At 41.6% G+C, this 20,928-nt stretch overlaps 1 protein-coding gene across 1 annotated transcript; it reads right to left on the bottom strand.

Moving 5' to 3' along the window:
- Positions 1-145: 145 nt before the first annotated feature.
- On the bottom strand, positions 146-1,363 carry LOC103717943 (dehydration-responsive element-binding protein 1C-like). Its single transcript, XM_008806528.4, has one exon. It carries the CDS (start codon positions 1,220-1,222, stop codon positions 518-520), a length of 705 nt encoding a protein of 234 aa, XP_008804750.2. The 5' UTR covers positions 1,223-1,363; the 3' UTR covers positions 146-517.
- Positions 1,364-20,928: the final 19,565 nt, after the last annotated feature.

Below are 20,928 nucleotides of genomic sequence, written 5' to 3'. Positions count from 1 at the left end.
AGATTCATTGAGCTAGATTTATGTGGATGGTGCTTTCACTACTATACCCGGATCGGAAATTTGAATTATTGGATATGCTAGGCTTTTTTATGTTGATAGGTGCATTGCACTGATCCAAAGTCTCTTTCTTTTTTCCTTGACAGGATTCGGTGAAAAGAGGTTCATTTCATAGGGCAAACCCCCTTTTCAGATTTTCACATCTCAGCTTTTGGGACATATCAAACAACCACAAATCTCAGAAAAATAAAAAAAAGAAAGAAAAACCTTTAAGGGTCTTCCCAAACAATTATCTATCAATAAAGAATGACCGCCATTATGATGAATCAATCAAATAATCAGGTTGCAGCCTTACGACTGAATAGCCTGAATGCTGCTAACCAACTTATTTCCCTCAAGCAAACAACCAGCGATCCCAAATCCCCGTTCCTTGTACCATGAGAAAAAAAATTTAGGTACCATTTCAATCCTTCCTACCCCAAGTACGAAGCTAATGCACATGAAGCGCCATATCATATCATTAAATGGAGTAGCTCCACAGCGACACGTCAGCACCAGTCTCCGCCTCAGCCCAATTACTATTCTCCCATCCTCCGGCCGCCACCGCCGGAGGCGGCTCCTCCAGCAACGTCTCCCCCATACTCGTATAGTAGAAACCGTGCATCCCCAATCCCATGTCGTCATAAAACATGACATCGACTCCATGGTCGCTGTCGCCGCCGCCTATAGTCCCCTCCGACGGTTGCACGGGCGTCGCCGCCCCCTCCGATGAGCTCTCCATCTGTGCTGCAGCGGTGCCGGAAGTACTAACGTTGCCCCGCTCCGGCGATGGCCGGAACGCCTCGGCGGCTTCGACGGCCGCCCGCTGGATATCCTTGGTGCTGGAGAACCGGGGAAGCGCCGGAAGCAGCGAGGCAGAGTCCGCAAAATTGAGGCAGGCCGATCGGCCGCGAAGCGCGATAGCGGCGACATCGTGTGCCCGCGCCGCCATCTCGGCGGTGGGGAACGTCCCCAGCCAAATCCGCGACTTCTTGTTCGGCTCGCGGACCTCGCACACCCACCGTCCGGCGGATCCCCGCCGCCGCACTCCCTTGTACACGGGATGCCGCGTCTCCCGGAACTTGGTGCGCCCCGCCGGCCGCTTCGGCGGCGCCGACGACACCGTCGCGTACTCGTACTCCGCCGATGTCGATGGCGATCTCGAATCGCTGCCCAAGTACTCCATCGGTAGAAGCCTCCAAAATTATTCCGAACTAATTGATTCCTTAAATGAGAGTGAGATAAGACTGTTGGAGTTTTGAGAGAGCAGAATCTAACGAGCTCGTGTTCGAATTGCAGGGGACGAGGTTGGGATTTATAAGTAACGGAAGGCGGCGCGAGGTCACTGTGGAACGCGGCACGCGGAGTGGAGAGAGGAAGGGCGGCGGGGCCAGCTGGATGCGGGCAGTCCACCCCCCCTCCCTCATTTTAATTTCTTGGGACGTGGCGCGTCGCGAGTCGCGAATTTTTCCAGTTGAGATACAGAAAGAATCTGGGATGAGTCCAGCCAATGGCTTTCGTTTGACGGTTTCGGTCAGGCTCTGACCACGTACTGACGTCAATTGGAACAAAGGGGTGGAGTGTTTTCAGCCGATGCCTTCGGGGCTGAGGAAAGAACAGTATGCGAGCGACAACCCATATACATGAACAAATCTTTTTCATCACCCTGACATGAGTAGAAATTTTACAAATATTGATAATTTAGATAAAATTATACTTGTTTATTCTTTAAATATGATGCTATTAATTTGGATGCTACTCTATTTCAGTTATTCTATTATTAGGTTTCTGCAAAATAACATAACAATTATTGCATAAAGCCACTGTAACAGCCAAAAGCAATACCCCGGCCCGTAGCTTCACTATTATGCAACAGTTTATGAAAGAGAAAAAACAGAAATAATTACAGGAGGATTTTGATTTTTTTTTTTGAATTTGTCATTCCGATAATTATCTTGGGCACAAAGAAAGTGCTGAAAATATGCGGCTGTTAATATTGAAATTATAAAATTATTTTTTTTTTGTAAGAACTAGTTTGTTGAACTCATGTGGGAATCATATGGAATCTATATGTAAGAGCTAGTTTTTTTTTTGTAAAGGCCCATCGGATGACATCTCATGTGAAAATCATATGGAATCTATATTATGAGTTTTTTTTTTGATGTATTTTGCCATTCAATTTTTTAATATTTTATTTTTTAATTTCTAAAAAATATATTTATATTTGATTAATTTAAATTATTCTATTGAAAAAAATAATTATGCTTGCCTAAGCGCGCCTCATTGACATCGCCGATCTTTTCACATTTCCGGGGCCCATATTTGACTGCCACGTTTGCGTGAAACTCGCAATCGCCATTCCAGTGGGAGCAGCCGGGAAGCCGCGAGGGGAACCACTTGTCACAAAGAGACAAAAACCGACTTTCCCCCGACAGCGACCCGTCCCCGTATCTTGCCTTGGCTCTTTCCTTGTTTACTAAATTCCGGACCGATTCGGCCGCGTTTTTGACGGTTGGAGTCAGCTGGCCTCCACCCCGTCCTTTACGCGTCTTCGTGGGCGGTGACAGGTTTGAGAAAACTTCGCTCCGAATCCCGGACGGATCTCCAACTTCTCACCCCACACCGTCCTTCTCCCACTATTTCAGCCCGCCCCTTCCCTGATTCCCAACGGCCAACCTCATCCTCTTCCCTTCTCCCGCAACCAAAGGGCAGGGCCCATGGATTAGCTCTCCATTTCTGGGCACCAGCTGGCCCTGTTCTTCCAGGTGTCAGGATATGATTGTTTCCACTGTGGGGCCCGTCATTTGTTGACCGATGAGATGGCGACATGTTAGGGCAGAAGGCTGGCTGGTGTTTGGGAGGGTGCAGCCGACGCCATGGCTGTTGAGGGTTTCGGTGAGGCGTCCCTGTTTCAAGGGAAGGACAAAGGGGTGGGCGGTGGCAGACCTTTGAACTGCTACCTGTTGTTGCGTGGTATCTTTGACCGGAAAGCATGGAAACCCGGAGATGCAGCGATATATATATATACACACACACACGCACGCGCCGGGGTCTGAGGAAGGCGACGAGACCTGGCGTTAATTTGGTAAATTTGTTCTATAGTTCGACTCTCAGGGATTCCTTGGAGGCACTCCAGGAAAGGCCACAAAGAAGCTTGGAGGCTGGAATCAATGTGGGTCCATGGATGCCATTGTTTTTCTTTTATTATTATTTTTTAATTTTTTTTTTCCATCTACATGCCACGAGACTCTTGCTTGATATATTGTCTCTTTATTTTGTTGGTTTGTAGATTTTAGGCGATAACGAATCTAGCACAATCAAAAATCTTTTATCACGGGCACAGTTGCATGGAGATCTGACTCAAAGGGCTCGATCATTGGAAAAAAATGTAAAAGAAAATAAAATAAAAATTAAAAATAGAGAGGAAAAATCTCTCCTGTAGGACTTCTCTGGTTAACAACAAAAGACTGATAGCCCGTATGTGTCAAGGGCTTGAATCTAAGCCTGTTGTGTCCCGAATTCAGAGCAGAACAGACGCCGCATATCTTTATAACGGATCATGCAAGTATGCAAGGCTATAGATCATATCAATCAATAATATTTTCTTAAAAAATTATTCAAATAAGAATTTATTCAAATTATTCTTACAATAGTTCCAAAGTGACATAAGCCAACATATACTAACTACTAACATAAAAAATTCTAACTAGACTAACTAAAACTCCAATAACTGAAAGCGTCTTCAAAATAACTAGAGCACTACTCAAGTTCCGAGCAATTATACATCCAGATCTGAAAAATAGAAAAAATATAATAATGAGCTATACTAGCCTACTAAGCAATATAATACCCCAAAGTAGGATCAAAGCATGTTAAATAACTAATCAAAAGCATAAAATATTGATTAAAAATAAATTATTTCTCGAATAATGCATATTTTTTTTAAATATACTATTGCTTTCACAAAGAGATACCAGAAATCAGAAGTCAGGCTATGGTCACGTAACCCAGTGGCATGGGTCCAAATACACAAAGTACCAAAAATCAATATTATTAACTATTGATGGCACGGTGTCCTAAATACCATTATTTTTATTACCGGTAGTGCGGTGTCGAAACAAGTTTCTTACATATTATGAGTCAACAGGGCCAACGAATAATCTCTATTGGTGGGGCCATATCAGATCATAACCGTACTGAGAATGCATACTTATAAAAATAGATTTTTCATATGGTCACATTTTCTAAATTTCATAATAGAGCACATAACATATTTTAAAATAATCATAATATTAACATTCCTGACCTATTTAATTAAGTATAAAACATATATCATAATTAATATTAAATCAAATATTTATTATTTTACCAAAAATTTGAAAAATACACTTTGAAGCATTATATTACTTACCTTTTATTACTTCAAAAACTCACTCTAGTTAGACGGGTCATGTCTAGTTGTTTTAATCTAATTAAAACATTATACATTTCATCATCATTCTAGAAGTCAAGTGAAGTTAAAATTAAACGCTACTCAAGAACGACCTCATGCCTCCAAATCAGGTCTGTCAGACGACTGTGTCTGACTGCTTAGGTCGGTCTAAGTAAGGAAAATTTAACTAGTCATATGAAGATCAAAAGCGGGGGAATTTTAAAAGATCTAGCTGGGATTGTAGTAATAGGCCGATCTCCTGCTTGGATACCGGGGCGGTTTAGAATCTCCAAACTGGGTCAACTTGGATCCAAGCAACAAGGAAAGTAAAACTTACACTAAGATCCCTAAATCTGTATAGAGAGAATGAGGGAGAGGAGAGAGATTCTTAGTTTGGGTTCAGTCAGAGGTCTGGGTTTGGTTCGTCATGGAGGCATAAATCATCCAGCATCTGGCCCATGGGCCAGGGATAGATTAGTAACTAGGGAGGAACAATGGAATCCATGTTTTTATAGGGATTAATAAATAAATATAGGAAATTGAGTATGGAAAGTATTGAAATATTTGAAGAGCAAGAGAGAAGAGAATTAACGCTCCGGGACTACTACGGAGGAACAGGAGCATTGGAAGCGTGTGCACAGGGAGATTAACTCTCTCATCTCCGTGAAATCGAGGTTCCACTAGGTGATGCACTGCATGGCAGAAGTCGTGGGCCCGTAGCCCTAGGAGGTCATCAGTATAGATATCCTAGTTAGGCATTAGATTGGCTGCTCTGATACTATATTGAAATATTTTAAGAACGAGAGAGAAGAGAATTGTATTTCTGCCTGTCTGTTACAATGTACATGAGCAGTCTTTACATAGATTAAGAGGCTGACGAAGTTTGGCACAATTAATTACAAATCAATTAAGGTAAAATTTGGTAAGGCGAACTAAGTTTGGTACAATCAATCACAAATCAATTATGATCCTAATCAATCATATGATTTTAACAGAAAGAAATAAAAACTAAGAGGAAGGAAATGTTGAGAAGGAAGAGAGGGTAGAGAAGAAGGAAGAGAGGAGAGGAAAGAAGGTTCGGCGATGGCCAAGCCTTGGTGGTCGATGGGCAGTCGTTGACAGCAGGTGGCGGCTGACGGCAGCTACAGTGGCTGGCAGAAAAAAAGAAACAGCTTGGCTTGGATCGAAATAGAGGGTTGGAACAAAAGAACTGGGGAAGAAAGCTTACCAGCGGACAACGAAGGTGGTGAATCTCAGTCGACGGAGGCTCGGTCTTGTGGACTAGCGGAAGCGGTGCTTGAAATAGGAAGAAGATCTCGGAACAGAGCAACAAAACAATTGGAAGCCACCGAAGAAGTAGAAGAAAGAGAGAGGAGAGGGCTCGACTGAGCTCAAAGGTGGGTTAATCTTTGAGAGATGGGAGGTATATAGGAGGGTTGGAAGAGGGCCTTCGGCCCTGCCCGACGCTCCGACCCAATGAGGCTAGGCCTCAGAGAGCCCTTTGTATAGAGTTTGGTCTAGTAGTCCAATCCAACGAGCTCATAAGACCTTTCATAGATAGCCCGTAAAAGTTAAAACTATCATGGTGATACAGATTCGGTGATTTATTTATCATAGCAACATGTTTTTAAGGTTCAAGCTTTGGGATTAAAGCCCACCTGATTCTTTTAATTTTCTTTTAATTTTCAGGAGGTGCCACTCAAAGTCGAGCTGTCTGAGGCTCCAATCCCGTCGCGTCACGTGGTATGCACGTTGTGAAGATAAAATAATTTGATCACGAGGTTGGCTTCTCATTACGTTCTTATCCAAAATGCCCTGCCCCACACCGTTTCACTGACAGTTGGGCGCCAGTCCGTGTGGTCCTCCTGGAATGGCAAAGACATGAGTGACGATCGAAGTATTACTTGGTCGCACTACCTTACCTAATTCGTGATTGGCTGGTTCCATCTCGTGGAGTGGAGGATGACTCTCCTAAACCGTAATCTTTTAGATCCAAAGGCAACCTAAAAAAGGTTAATGCCCATCTTTTGCTGCAGAACACCTGAAGCCGTAGACCGAGTGGCCTTCTTTGTTGCTCATTATTCCGACAACATATCATGAATGGATAGTTTGCTTGCCCCGGAGGCATTAAGAGATATATTATTTTTTGTTTTTTTAGATGTATTCATATTAAAATAGTATGAATTATCTGTTTCAGCATAAAGAAAAAAAAATAAAACTGTATTTTTTGGGCTAATTATCCTCTTGCCTTCCTCTTTTAGAATACCCAATTATTGAAGTATGTGCTAGAGGCCTAGAACGAATAGTCACCACCTATCTCCTATATTTACACCCATGCAATATGACGATCATGTAAAATTAGTTTAATATATTTTTACAAATCTCCTCTCCAAGGAAAGAAGGGCTTGCCCTACAAAAATGGTAGTTAAAATAACTTTTCCTATCTGTTTTTCTAGATATCTAGGCATTGGAATCCAAGACGGTGCTTGGTAGGAGATAACGAAAATGAGAATAAGAAAGATATACTAGGCAGCATAGCTATACTAGGAATTTATACCAAATTATATTTGGTTATCAAAATTTTTAAAAATAATTTATTTATTTATTTATTTTCTAAAACTAGTATCTGAGCATGTACAATGCATGCTTGAAGAAAACAATACTGTAGAATTCTAATTATAGCATATATATTATAAAAATAATATTATAAATAATTATATTTTTTATTTGTTTGCATTTTTCTGGACTTTTCTATATGTATCTATTCTTACAAATACTGTAATTAACTATTTCCACATCCATCTATAACTAGTATTTCTAATTTTTTTTTAATTTTCTTACTCACTTATTTTTTCTGTTATGATATTTTTTATTTATTTGCAACATGATTTTAATTTATTTATTTATCTATTCTAACAAATACTAGTGAGATGATAACAAAGAGAAAAGATTGTTTGGTACAATCTCATAAAAGTATTTTATTATATATTAAATAGTTGGTATTTTAAATTTTTATTATTTATTTTCTATTATAATTTTTTGGTACAACCATTTCCTTAAATATTTGTTATTGATCTTTCTTATGTTGTTAGATATTTGTTTTTTGCTATTATTGTAATTAAGTGACATTTCTTTGTTTTTGTTAAAATCAGTATTTTAATTTTGTTTTTCTTATTTGCATATAGCCAGAATTATATGTAATATAGAAAAATAGAAAATATAATAATGAATGAATATTTTTAGTTTTTGAAACTCATATTTTTATATAGTAAAGATAAGAAAACTACTCTTCAGTTGTTACATTATAGTTTATGTGATAATAGTTCACATACACTATTAATATCAAAGAATAATATTTACAATATATATTATAATAGTAGAGTGTTATGGTATATATGATTTGATAGTATTAATATTTTAAAAAATATTATCAATAAAAAAGTAGCATTACATGTATAATGATATTTTTGCATCATGATAGTAACATTTTAAGCACTATATTATTAAGAGTTATAGTGAGGAGGTGTGAAAACACTTTTTAGTGCTTAATCCATATAAATATTATATAAAGTTTTTACTAAAGGTTTATATAACTTAAGGAGCTAAAGAAATTTTCTAATCCTTTAAACCAATTTGTTTGTCTTAAAGAAACCATTAAATACTTGTTATGGAGTTTGGTAATTTTATCAACTTATAGAAAATAAAGATTCCAAGTTCCAGATCGATGCTAGTTGAAGAAATTAATTCAATGAAGAAAAATAAAGTTTGGACTTTGATAAGTAAACCTTCTAATTGTAAACTCATAGATATTGAAAAATATAGAGCTGGTCTAGCTCTAAAGGTTTTCCTTCAAAACCTCACACGTTGCCTCATTATCGAGTAGCAGAATACTGGTTGTAACACTATCCCCACCCTCACCCATGATGAGGTTTCCAATGATGGCCGAAAACCCTAACCAGCCACCAAGGTGGTAGCCCAGTTGGAACGGGGCGTTTGCTTCCAACCAAGTGGTTCCAGGTTCGAAACGCACGGGCGTCGATTAAATTTGGGGACCGGATGCCCTACGTCTGGACACGGGGTCTGGAAGCGCTACTGGTTGGCTGGTAGCCTGGGTGGTGCCAGATGTGACGTACTTACACGGAGGGTCGGGTCGGGTAACCGAACCGGCCCACGGGTGGGGAGGGTATGAGTAAAACCGGCCGGGGTGCCCAACACATGGTCATTTCTACTCGCATCGAATATTCTCCTGGCGGGGTGGGGGCCCAGTAGGAGCTGCTACGCGGGGGTGGGCTTGTCTCTTCCTCCCCTCTTCCCCTTATTTTAAAGCCAAAAAAAAAAAAACCCTAACCTTGAAGGAAGATCGATCATGCTTGCTATGGCTCCTAATCCAAACATTGCTTCGCTTTGGTAGTGACATTGTGCTCAGCCCTAGGCCCCATGACCAGAGCACTAAGATCAACGACAAAAAGAAGTGCTTTGCCCTATTAACACTACTAGTGCCAACCAGGTGGTGAAGGGCATGACTTCAAGGAGTTGTTGGAAGGTGAGCCAAAGATGAATAATTTGTAGTGGTAGTCGGGGATTGGCAATACATATCAATCGAAGAAAATTGGCCCACCACTAAAGTTATAAGCCTCAAGTCTAACAATGTTGACCATATAAATCTTCAAGGTCATGCAACCACTTATCAAGAGATTATCAAAGCATATTATTGAAATCTCTTATTTTATATTTTTATTAAGGAATTACCAAAGCATATTCTTAGGATTACTGAGGCTCCATTTGGCAGAACTGTTGGCAGTAAAACTTTTAGAAGTAAAGCATTTTGAAGTAAAGCTTTGTTGAAGTAGAACTTTTATAAAAAAGTTATTTGTTGTTTGGTAACTATATTTCTAAAGTGCTGTAGAACTTTAATATGTATTTGACAAACAAATTGAAAAAGTACTTTTAGTATGATAAAATAACTATAAAGAACATTACATATTATTATACAACAGAGTATAATAAAATATAATATGTATTAATACATAAATATATGACATAGTATAACATTATTATAATATAATATAATGTTATTCTGATATAGTTAATATAATATTATATATTATAGCATAATAATATAACATAATTTGATATTATATAACATAACATATCAATGTATTATGATATAATGTAACATAATATTATATTTATATTATAATACAATATTTTGGTATAAAATATTATAATTATTATCATTATATATTAATATTTTTCTTTCTTCGTGCATTATGATATAAAGGGACACTTTCTGTAATTGTATGATTTTATTATAGGTATTTTGGTCTATTTTTTTTTTATAAATCTAAAATAGTTTTCTGACGCTTGCTAAAAGTATTTTTTCAAAAAAGCTCCATTTTGGAGCTTTTTCTTTTCCAAATAGATATTTTTAGCTTCCTAGCAAAGCTAAAACAACTTTCTAATTTCTTTATCAAATACCCTTTTTTTTAATTTAAAAATACTTTTGGAGGGTCAGAAAGTGCATTCTGGCCTATCAAATGCTTTGCCAAATAGGGCTTAAAGTATATTCGTGGGATCTATTAAATCTCCAAAATCATGTAGCCACTTATCAAGAGACTACCAAAGCATATTCTTGGGATCTATTGTTGTATATTTGCATCAAGGGATTACCAAAATATATTCTTGGAATCTATTGTTGTATATTTCCATCCTTGTATATATTACTATTGTAAATAACCGTATAGATATGCTATAAAAGAATACATAGACCTCCTCATTAAAGTAGGTTGAGGGAGAATTTTTTTCATAACTCCAATTTCCTTTCTCCATTGTATTTGAGCCTCTCTTGCAATTTTTCTAGCCCTTTTTTCCTCCGTTCTTATCAAAACTAGCTTTCTCAACGAGATTGTCTTCAAATTTTACCACCCATGTGTCAAACACACTTCAATTGCTGTCCAACTTAACCGAGATAACTATATCACCTAGAATATACGCATCCAATCTTTCCTCACCACCAAGTAAGTATGGGATCTTATTGATGGATCAGATTTTCCTCCATCACCAATGATTGGTGTTGCTTCGGATGATGGCAAGACTGAAGAGACTACATCGAACCCTGCATATAAGTTCTGGCTACTTCGTGATCAAATTGCTTTGGCATGGCTCTTGATTAATATCTCAGATGCAACGGTGACTCGTTGTCAGATTGCGTCATGCATGTGATATCTAGGTTGTTCTTGAATGGTCCAATGCCACCCAAATTGAGGCATCATATAGCATATTTATGACGGACTTTCATTCTATCAATATGGGCTTGCTCTCCATGGAAAATTACCTACAAAAAGCCAAGATAATCTTAGACAATCTAGCTGCTACTAATCTACTAGTGGCACCTGCAGATCTTCGCTATTAGATACTATTCTGGGCTTGGGCCTGTGTATATGACCTTGTCTCCACTCTTCTCACCATTGGTATTGTTGCAAGCTGTGATGAGTTAAACAGCATACTACATCAACATGATGCACGAATGAGACTCTAGATTCACAAACTTTTCCTGCTATGGGTGGAATTTCGCCTCAGTCGTATAAGAGTTGAGCCGGCCCTCTATGCAGCAACCTAGGGTACTCCAGCTTTTTTTTTCACATGGCTTTTATAATTCGACCAACTCTTATTGGTAGAAGAGCTTTAACTCACTTGGTTCAACCACCAATTGTGGCCGACTCCAAAGCTCAATTCAAAGTCAAGTCTGCTGAAAGTACGGCCATACTACTTTAAATTGTTACCACCATTTTAACCAGTCATATCAGGCTAAGTACAATCCGCCACGAGCCAATCTTGCTACCGTAAATGAACCCACTGTCACGCCCCGGACCCGAATCCGTCACACGGCCGTGCCATTGCCGACTATCGCCCACAATAGCACGCAGCCTCATACAGGGGTAGCAGGTAGCCAATAGATTTCAAACTTTCATATATTAGAATATTTGCAGTACAACCTTGAAGGCTGATACAAAAATACAAAACTTCTATACTGTTCAAATGTACAAAAGTATGTAGGCTTCTCCAAAAATAACGAAGCTCTTAACAAAAGAAAAATATATCTGATGGCGATCACTGGTGAGGATCTGGAAGAAAATGAAAAACAAACATGCATGAGCTACACGGCTCAGTAAGTAATCCTGCGTAATTTTATCAAATCAACCAATAGGCTAAACATGTTTATCAGGGTTTGAGAAGCTGACATGCATATTATCTAACAATTTATCATGGCATAATATGTATACGAGGTAAACAGAGCAGTATTTTAAGTCAGACAGACATTTGCATAAAGTATACATATGAAATCGTACCCCGGCATGCCGTGGTCCATTCTCTCGGATGCTACTGCGAAGTCATTCTCGGCCACTAGCGGGGCCAGCTTAGTCATTCTCGGCCACTGGCAAGGCCAGCTTAGTCATTCTCGGCCACTGGCAAGGCCAGCTTAGTCATTCTCGGCCACTGGCAAGACTAGCTCAGTTGCATTCGATCAGTAGCATCTTTGAGCCCATTATAGTGCCTCTCGGCTAGATAGAATTTCGCTATATTAACTTACATGCATGATTAAAATATCAGCATAATCATGGTGCATACATGGCCATAGTTTATGAGATCAGGCAAGTTACTTATCCATCATAACATATTATGCATGAATTATATATACTTAAAAAAAATGCTTAGGAGATGTTAGTAAACATGGCATGATTCATAACAGGATTAGAACAGATTGCTTCCATTTTTCACAAAACATATATGCAATTTAAATTGCATAATAACACTCATTCTTATAATACATGATCTACAATAAAATTAAGACGGGTTACTTACATGCGTGATCCATAGAAGATTATGACAGGTTACTTACAATAAGTTGTTATCAATTCTTTGAGTCCGGACGACGAGTCTTTGATTCTTAAAACCATATTAGAAGACTCACATTATCCTCTATTTGTCATAAATTGTAGTTCAATTGAAGTAAATTTGAGTCTACAAGGCCTAATTAGGCCTCTAATGAAAGGGTTGGGCCTGATTTAGGGCTAATTGGGCTTGCTGGAGTCAACATGTTATGAACATGGTTCGGACCCAGCTGAATTGAGTTTAATTGGTTCAGGTTTAGCCCAATTTGCTTAATTTGGGTTTATTCAGGCTTGGTCAGGTTCGGACCCAACACTATTTAGACTTAAGTTGACCCATTTAATTCGATTAAGCTAGGATCAACCCCAAAATTGGATTTACCCAAACCAATTCAGGCTATTTGGGCCTAACGGGTTTCGGACCTGAACTTAGATCCGACCCATTAGGCAGCCCGTTAAGGGCTCTTCTCGGAGGTTCCAGAGGCTTCAGCCTCTTTCCGCCCGTGGCTCTCTCTCTCCTCCGGTCTCTTCGTCTCCCTCGCTTTCCACCGAAACCCCCCCGTTCCGGCCGAAGCCTCTCTCCGGCCGCCTTCTCTTTCGGTTCCCTTCCGCCCTCCGCCCCTTTTCTCTCCTGCCGCAGGCGACCGGGGAGATGCAGCGCCCCCCGATCCACCGGCCGAAGGGGTGCTCCTCCCTCGGGCAACGGCGGCGGGAGGCCGGTCCCTTTTTCCCCTTCTTCTTTTTTTTTTTTTTTGTGGATGCCGCGCCACCACCTCTCGGCCGGCGGAGGGGCGGGGCTCGGCTGAGGCTGGTGGCCTTGAGGCCGCGTTTGTCACCAGCACGGCCAGACCCGGCAGCCCTTGGCTGCCCCTCAGCCCTAGGGCGGCCGCAGCCAGGGCCAGTCACCCGCAGGCCAAGTCCGGTTGGGCTCGGCCCGGGTGGACATGGGCCTGAGCTTGGCCGTCCTCGGGCCAGCCCGCGGCCTGTGGGTCCGGCCCGCAGCCTGTGGGTCCGGCCCGCAGCCCGAGGGTCCTCCTCCGGTCTCCCCTGTCAGTGTTGATCCTCACTGTGCCGGTCTCCTCCTCTCTGTTTCGTTGATGAAACAGGGAGGAGAACACCCCACAGAGGGGTTTCTCCACCCCTTTCCTGCGTAAGACCTACCTACCAGGGTCCGTACCTTGTTGTGGCCGGTCGGAGCTATGCAGTATCACCTCGATACACTCCCTCCTTCCTCTCCTAAGGTTGCAGGGTCCCTTCTGCCTCCAGCTCCAGGGCTTAGCTCTCTGGTACAGTAATTTCAGAGGGTTAGAGGCTTAGGAGGGTATACCAAAGATCAGGAGTTAGCAGGTTTTAGGGTTATAAAAGCTTGGCTTAGGATTTGACCCCAAGGAGAGGTGGCATCCTCTCCTTCCTCAGGGTTTCGGGAGCCACTAGCTGTCCCTTCTCTTCAGGCCAGCTCAGGGCTCAGCTGCCGAGGAGGCGGAGGTGGCGGGCTCTGGTTGTGCATGCCTGTGGGGGTCTCTCCGTTGGCCATCTGGTGGTCCTGTCCTTTCAGCCCCCATGCGGGAGATGACAGTCCTGCTCTTCATGGGCCAGTGTGGCCCACTAACCTCTCACCCTGGCCCAATACCCTTCAACTGGGCCCTACAGTATTGGGCCCAGTCTTTATTAGGCCCGGACATTACACCCACTTGGTACACAAACTCGTGCATTTCACAACATGACCCTAGATCCATCCAAACTTCAAATTCATGTGGATTACGGTGGCCCCAAGCAAGTCACCATAGCAGACAGTTCATATTTGTCTATAAACACAGTTGGTCACTCTCTTTTCCATATCTTTTCTCCTCCTTTTTAGCTTAATAATATTTTGCATGCGCCTCAAATGACCATTTTTTTTTTCAATCTCTCAGTTCGCTCATGATAACTCATGCTTTTTTTGAATTTCATAGCGAAAAATTTTGTTGTGAAGGACCTCACCACCACCCAAATCCTCTTGTAATCTTTCTTGGAGAGAGAGCCCTTATTAAGGGTATGGAAGTCGGCCATGAGCATGCTATATTGTGCCTCACTAGGGTGGGATAGAGCTGTTCAAAAGCAACCCGAATATCACGTGCATGAGACAATCCAACAGCATGAGTCGTTACCGTAACTAAGATGTTATTTAAGAGCCATACCAAAGTAATTTGATCGCCAAGTAGCCAGGACTCGTATACATGGTTTGATATAGTCTTCTCAATCTTTCCATCGCCTGATGCGATAGCAATAATCATTGGTGATGGAGGAAAAATTGATCCATCAACAAGGTCGCACAATTGGTTGGTAGTGAGGAGAGTTTTTTTTATTTTGGTACAACGGCGGCTCACACACGACGGATATGGGTACAACCAATAAAATTAGAAAAGAAAAGATAGTACAAAGGATAGGGTACAGATACGTGGTCTTTCTAAGTGAAACCTCCAGAGTAGTGAGCCATGTAAGAGGCCACCGAGTCAGCAATACTATTCGCCTCCCTGTAGATGTGTAGCTTGATAGGAACCACACTTACCTAGGAGTCTGCGGATGTCGTGGAGCAACGGCCTACCGCTATCCCTACATCCCCGACTCCGGATTCACTCGATCACCGTAGCTGAGTCTTCCTCGAGGAGGATGCAATCTGCCCTCAGCACACGCCTCGCATAGGTGATGCCCTCCCATGCGGCTCTGAGTTCGACACTGACGACAATCGTGTCAAATATCCGCCGCCTCCTGCCGCTATCAGTCTGGCATCATGGTTTCTGATGACAAATCCCACACCTCCAGTGCTCCCTCCTCCACCAATACTGTCGTTGAAGCTCAACTTGAGAAAGCTACAGGGTGGAGGCTTCTAGGAGACCGGCACGGTCCAGGACGCTACAAGAGCAGAGTTGGAGCCCCAAATTTTTTGGCCATCCTGAGAGACAATGGCACAATGGATCGAATAACCTCTGCAGCATGAAGTAGAACTCTATCCGCCACCATCCTTGGATGCGCTCTGCTGTCCTCGAAGAAGCCACCCGTAGCATGAGGAGAGTTTGGATGCGAGCCTTCCAAGTGATAAAATATTTTTTGTTAAGTTGGATGGCAATTGAGGGGTGGTAAAATTTGAAGACAATCCCATTGAGTATGCTAGTTTTGATGAGAGCAGAGCTAAAAAATGACATAAATTGCAAGAGGCAGCTAGAGAAATGGCAAGAGTGACTCTGATACCATGTAGAAAGGGCACTGAAGTTAAAAAAAAAAATCTCAGCCTACTTTGGTAAGGAGGTCTATGCTTTTTTTTTTTATAGCATATTTGCACAATTATTTACAATAGCAATGGATACAAAGATAGAAATATACAATAATATTTTCTAAGAATATGCTTTGGTAATTTTTTGATCAGTGGTTGCATGCTCTTGGGGATTTAATTGATCCTACAAATATGCTTTAGTGATCCTAAGAATATACTTTGATGATCCCTTGATGGAAATATACAACAGTCGATCCTAAAACTTTGCTTTGGTAATCCTTGATGATGTGGAGGGAAGCGTGTCTTGAATCTCCTGCGTTGAACCTGACTCGGACTCAAAATAGGGGAATCAACATTGAGGAAGAGGTTGCTATTGCTCAACCAAACAACACCTCAATGTCCCAAAAAATAGAGCACAAAAACAGGGGATTTACGTTGAAGTTTCACCGTCTTGTTTTCATTCATCCATGGCGGCCGGAAAAAATCAGAATAACAAGAAGAAGAGCATGACTCTTCTAGCAATCCATTTATAGGATTACAATATCACCCTAAAACTAAACAATGGGACCCAATATAAAGCAAATCCTAAATCAACAAGGACTCCTAATCCCAACTAAATTCGGAACCAAAACATGACTAAATTTAGTAATTAAAACAAAGACTAAACTGGACTTGATTAAACCAAAATTCAGAAGCAAACTAATCTGATTCGACTCTCCTGGAGCGTGGGATTGATCTCTTCTTGAGTGAGATTGATCCAAACAACCCCACGGAGAAGAGGAATCAAGGCTTCATGGCTACAATGTCCTCGCTCAACTCTCTTGTTCCACGGTTCTGTTCCGTGTTAGGAACCAGAGTCCTGCATCAGTCTCCTCCACTTGGGAACAACTCGCCCTCGAGTTCATGTCTGGATATAGCTACTCTTCAGGGTTATGGTACTCATGAATATCAACAACATTGAAAGTCTTCGAAATTGTTATATCATATGGTAGATCAATTACATATGCATTGTTTTTGACCTTTTTCAAAATCTTATATGGACCATACTTCCTTGGCTTCCATTTGTTGTAAGTTCCCACCGGAAACCTCTCCTTGCGTAGAAAAACCATCACCATGTCTCCTTCTCGAAACTCCTTGTGCCTCCGTTGTTTGTCCGCCTTTGCCTTGTACTTAGCATTCACATCCTCTAGGCGCTTCTTCACTTCTAGCTATATAGCTTGTATTTTCTCTACCAGATTTTCTACTACCACACTTTTTCTAGAAAATTTTGGTAGACGCGCTAGATCCAAAGCATGCTTTGGTGCCTTTGAATAGATAATGGAGAATGGCGATCTTCTGGTTCCACTATGAACAACATTGTTGTAAGCGAACTCAGCTTGGGCCAAGGCATGATCCCAATGCTTCAGGTTGCTTCCACAAATACTACGAATCAAATTACTAAGTGTCCTGTTAATCACTTCCGTCTGCCCATCAGTTTGAGGATGTGCTGTGCTGCTGAATTTTAACGAAGTGTCAAACATCCGCCATAGAGTAAGCCAGAAATGACTCAAAAATTTTGAAACTCGATCTGATGTTATGGATTGTGGTACTCTATGCAAATGGACAATTTTTCAGAAGAACAACCTCGCGATATGGGATGCATCTGAAATCTTCTTGCAAGGGATGAAATGCGCCATCTTGAAGAACCTGTCCACAACCACAAAGACTGATTCCACACCTCTTTGTGTTCGAGGAAGACCCAACACAAAATCCATTGACAAATCCTCCCAAATAGCATTCGGCACAGGTAGAGACATATAGAGACCAGTATTTTGCGACTGCCCTTTTGCTGCTTGACAAGTATAGCACTTCTGAACAAACTTTGTAACATCTCTTCGCAGCTGCGGCCAATGATACCTTTCCATAAGATTAGCATATGGGTCTTGTCCCAACCTATATGCCCACTAAAACCGCTACCATGAAGATTTCTAATCAGCTTCTCTCGCAATGATGATCTAGGAATACATAAAGAATTTCTTCAGAACAAGTAGTTATCCTGAATGTGGAAATCTTCCATTGCTTGATGACTTGTATACTTCACCCATGCATTCTTGAAGTCTTCATCCTCCGCATACAGTTCCTTCAAACATTCAAACCCTACAACCTCTGTCCGCATGGTAGTCAGCAAGGCACTACGACGGCTCATTGCATCAGCCATCCGGTTCTGTTACCCGGATCCATGTTTCAACACAAAAGAAAATTTCTGCAAGAAGCTCACCCACCGGAAATGCATTCGGTTCAAATTGCTTTGACTATTGATGTACTTTAAAGCTTGGTGGTCGCTGTTGAGGACAAACTCTTTCTGAATAAGGTAATGTTCCCAATGCTTCAACGCACGAATGATGGCATAGAACTCTAACTCATAGGTCGTCCACTTCTGCTGTGCTTCACTAAGTTTCTCATAGAAGTATTCCACGAGCCATCCTTCTTGGGTTAAAACAGCCCCATGCTGATTACAAAAGCGTCACATTCCACTTCAAACAGCTTCTCAAAACTCGGTAATACTAGTACTAGTGCAAAGGTCAGCTTCTCTTTTATCAACTCAAAACTTGCTTTCTGCTGCTCCCCCCATTGAAATCGGCCCTTCTTCATGCATTCGGTGATGGGAGCAACGATGGTGCTGAAGTTCCGGATGAAACGCCAATAAAATGTCGCTAACCCATGAAAGCTGCGGACTTGGCTGATATTTGTAGGAGTCGACCACTTCCGTATTGCCTTCACTTTATCCTCATCAACATGTATACCATCAGCCCCAACGACAAATCTTAGGAACACCAAGCATGTTGTAACAAAATGACACTTTTTAAGATTAACAAACAACTGATTCTCCTGTAAAGCAAGCAAAACCGCCCTTAAGTGTTCCTTATGCTCAATCTCATTGCGACTATAGATCAAAATATCATCAAAGTAGATGACGATGAACTTTTCAATAAATGATTTTAGTACCTAGTTTATTATCCTCATGAAGGTGCTCGGTGCATTGGATAGGCCACAAGGCATGATCATCCACTCATACAGCCCGTCCTTCATCTTGAACGCCGTCTTCCACTCATCACCAGGATGAATCTGGATCTGATGGTAGCCACTCCGTAGGTCAATTTTGGAGAAGACCTTTGATCCCCTAGCATGTCGAGCATATCGTTCAAACGGGGTATGAGAAAACGATATTTTACCATTATTTTGTTGATCGCACGGCTGTCCACACACATGCGCCAACTTCCATCCTTCTTTGGCGTCAACAGTGCAGGCACTGGGCACAGACTCATGCTCTCTCGAATCAGCCCCTTTTTGATCAAATCTTTAACTTGCTGTTGCAGAATTTCGCTCTTCTTAGAACTCATGCGGTAATGAGGCAGATTAAGGAGACTTGCACCAGGCACCAAATCAATATGGTGCTGAATATCTCGTATGGGAGGTAGTCCATCTGGTAACTCTGCAGGTGTGATGTCTCTGAACTCCATCAGCAACTCCTTGAACTCCTCGGGCACCTGCTGTATGATAGGCATGTCCACTTCCTTAACAACCAGCACCATGACCTCTTCAACCTCCTTAAGGTCCGCCATGAACTGCTCTCCTGAAACCACAAGGAAGGACCTCCCCTCCGCTTGAGAAATTTTGGGGGTAGGCTTTTCTTTCATAGGCACCAACAGAATTTTTCTACCATGCCATTGGAACAAGTATGTGTTGTCTCAGCCCTTGAATGTAACATCTGTGTCATGCTGCCATGAACATCCGAGTAAAATATGGCATGCATCCATATCCACCACATCGCACACCACCTCGTCCTTGTAGTACCGGCCAATGGATAATGGCACTTGACACACCTTGTCTACTCTTGTTTTAGCCCCTTTCTTAATTCATCCAATCTTGTAAGAAGATGGATGCCCTTCTGTCTTCAACCCCATCGCACGAACCAATGAGGAGGAAACAATATTTTCGTTGCTGCCACTGTCAATAATCACATTACACGCGGTTTTGTTGATGGTGCAGCGGGTTTTAAAGATGTTGTGGCATTGCGATTCCTCTTCATTTTTCGGGGCACAGAATTCGCTGAACCACAAAGGAAGCCAGAACTTCCTGATCCGGCGCTGTCACCTCAATGTCTTCATCGTCGGTCTGCTCCTCTTCATGCTCTTCCTCCTTATATGGCACCCCTTCTTCATCCTCAGCCTCGACCACATTGACTGATTGCCGCTTCGGACATTCGTTGGATCGATGCCCAACCTCCTGACACCTATAACATTTTATAGGCATTGGCTTCTCATAGGAGTTGCCACTACCTCTTGGGGTCGTCTGCTGCTTGCTGAAATTTTCGGCTTCTCTTGAGATGAACGTCGGTGGTGGTTGACTTGAGGTGGCCGCCTCATCAACAGCTTTCTGCTCTGCTATGGTAGAGCACAAGTAAGATGCTCGATTTGTGGGCTAAAACTGGTATGCCTTCCATGTCACCCGCGCCTCGAGTTTTAAAGCTAAACTTATGGCTTCAGATAGGCTCCATACCGGATGTAGATCCACCTGATCTCGGATCGCCGGTTTCAATCCTCCGATGTACCTTGCACTTGCTAATTTTTCGTTTCCAACAGATTGTTATGGGCGTCGAGACGGTTGAACTTGTCCGTACACTCGGTCACCATTGATAGTCAACTTTAAAGACCACGCAATAGCACGTATCTAGTAGGATAGTGATTACGGGTATCGATCCACAGGGATTGGGGTATAGTTATTTTTCTTAAAAATATTTAAAATGATGAATTTGTGAAGACTATTAAACTAAGCAATTGAATAAAAAAATGCAATTAAAGGGATATCAGTTTAGGAGAACCTAGGGCAAGGAATTCACCACTAACATCGGAACAAGGATTATTTATATTTTATTTCGTTCTTGGGTTAACATGCAAATTGGCTACAAGCCTAATAAGCATTTAAATAAAAATTCACAAAAGTAATTTGGGCATAATCCATCTTCGGTTGGCATGAAATGTCTACCCTAATCTAAGGTGGCAGCACATCGCATCTTCCCTAAGCATGGACTATCTTATATTTACCTAGTGATCATGAAGAACAGTTGTATAAGCTTCACATTTAAAATCACAGAAATTAAATATGAGATGAAATAAAATATTCATTAGAAGCAAAATAAGGTTTATACAACTCCAAGAATAGAAATCAAAAATATAAAACCCTTGGCCCTTTGTTAGGGCTGCATCCAGCCCTAAAGAAGAAATCAGCCTTCCATGAAGTTGTGGGCGGCAGCAGCAGCACAGCAGCAGGCTCCCATTTGC

The sequence above is a fragment of the Phoenix dactylifera genome, chromosome 17 (genome assembly GCF_009389715.1).
Source record: "Phoenix dactylifera cultivar Barhee BC4 chromosome 17, palm_55x_up_171113_PBpolish2nd_filt_p, whole genome shotgun sequence".
Taxonomy (NCBI): domain Eukaryota; kingdom Viridiplantae; phylum Streptophyta; class Magnoliopsida; order Arecales; family Arecaceae; genus Phoenix; species Phoenix dactylifera.
Note: the sequence above shows the minus strand (reverse complement) of the source record. Positions and strands in the feature narration are given on the sequence as shown.

Bases quoted from the DNA above. Each gene is read 5' to 3' on its own strand.
- LOC103717943 (XM_008806528.4), bottom strand. From the start codon at position 1,222: ATGGAGTACTTGGGCAGCGATTCGAGATCGCCATCGACATCGGCGGAG.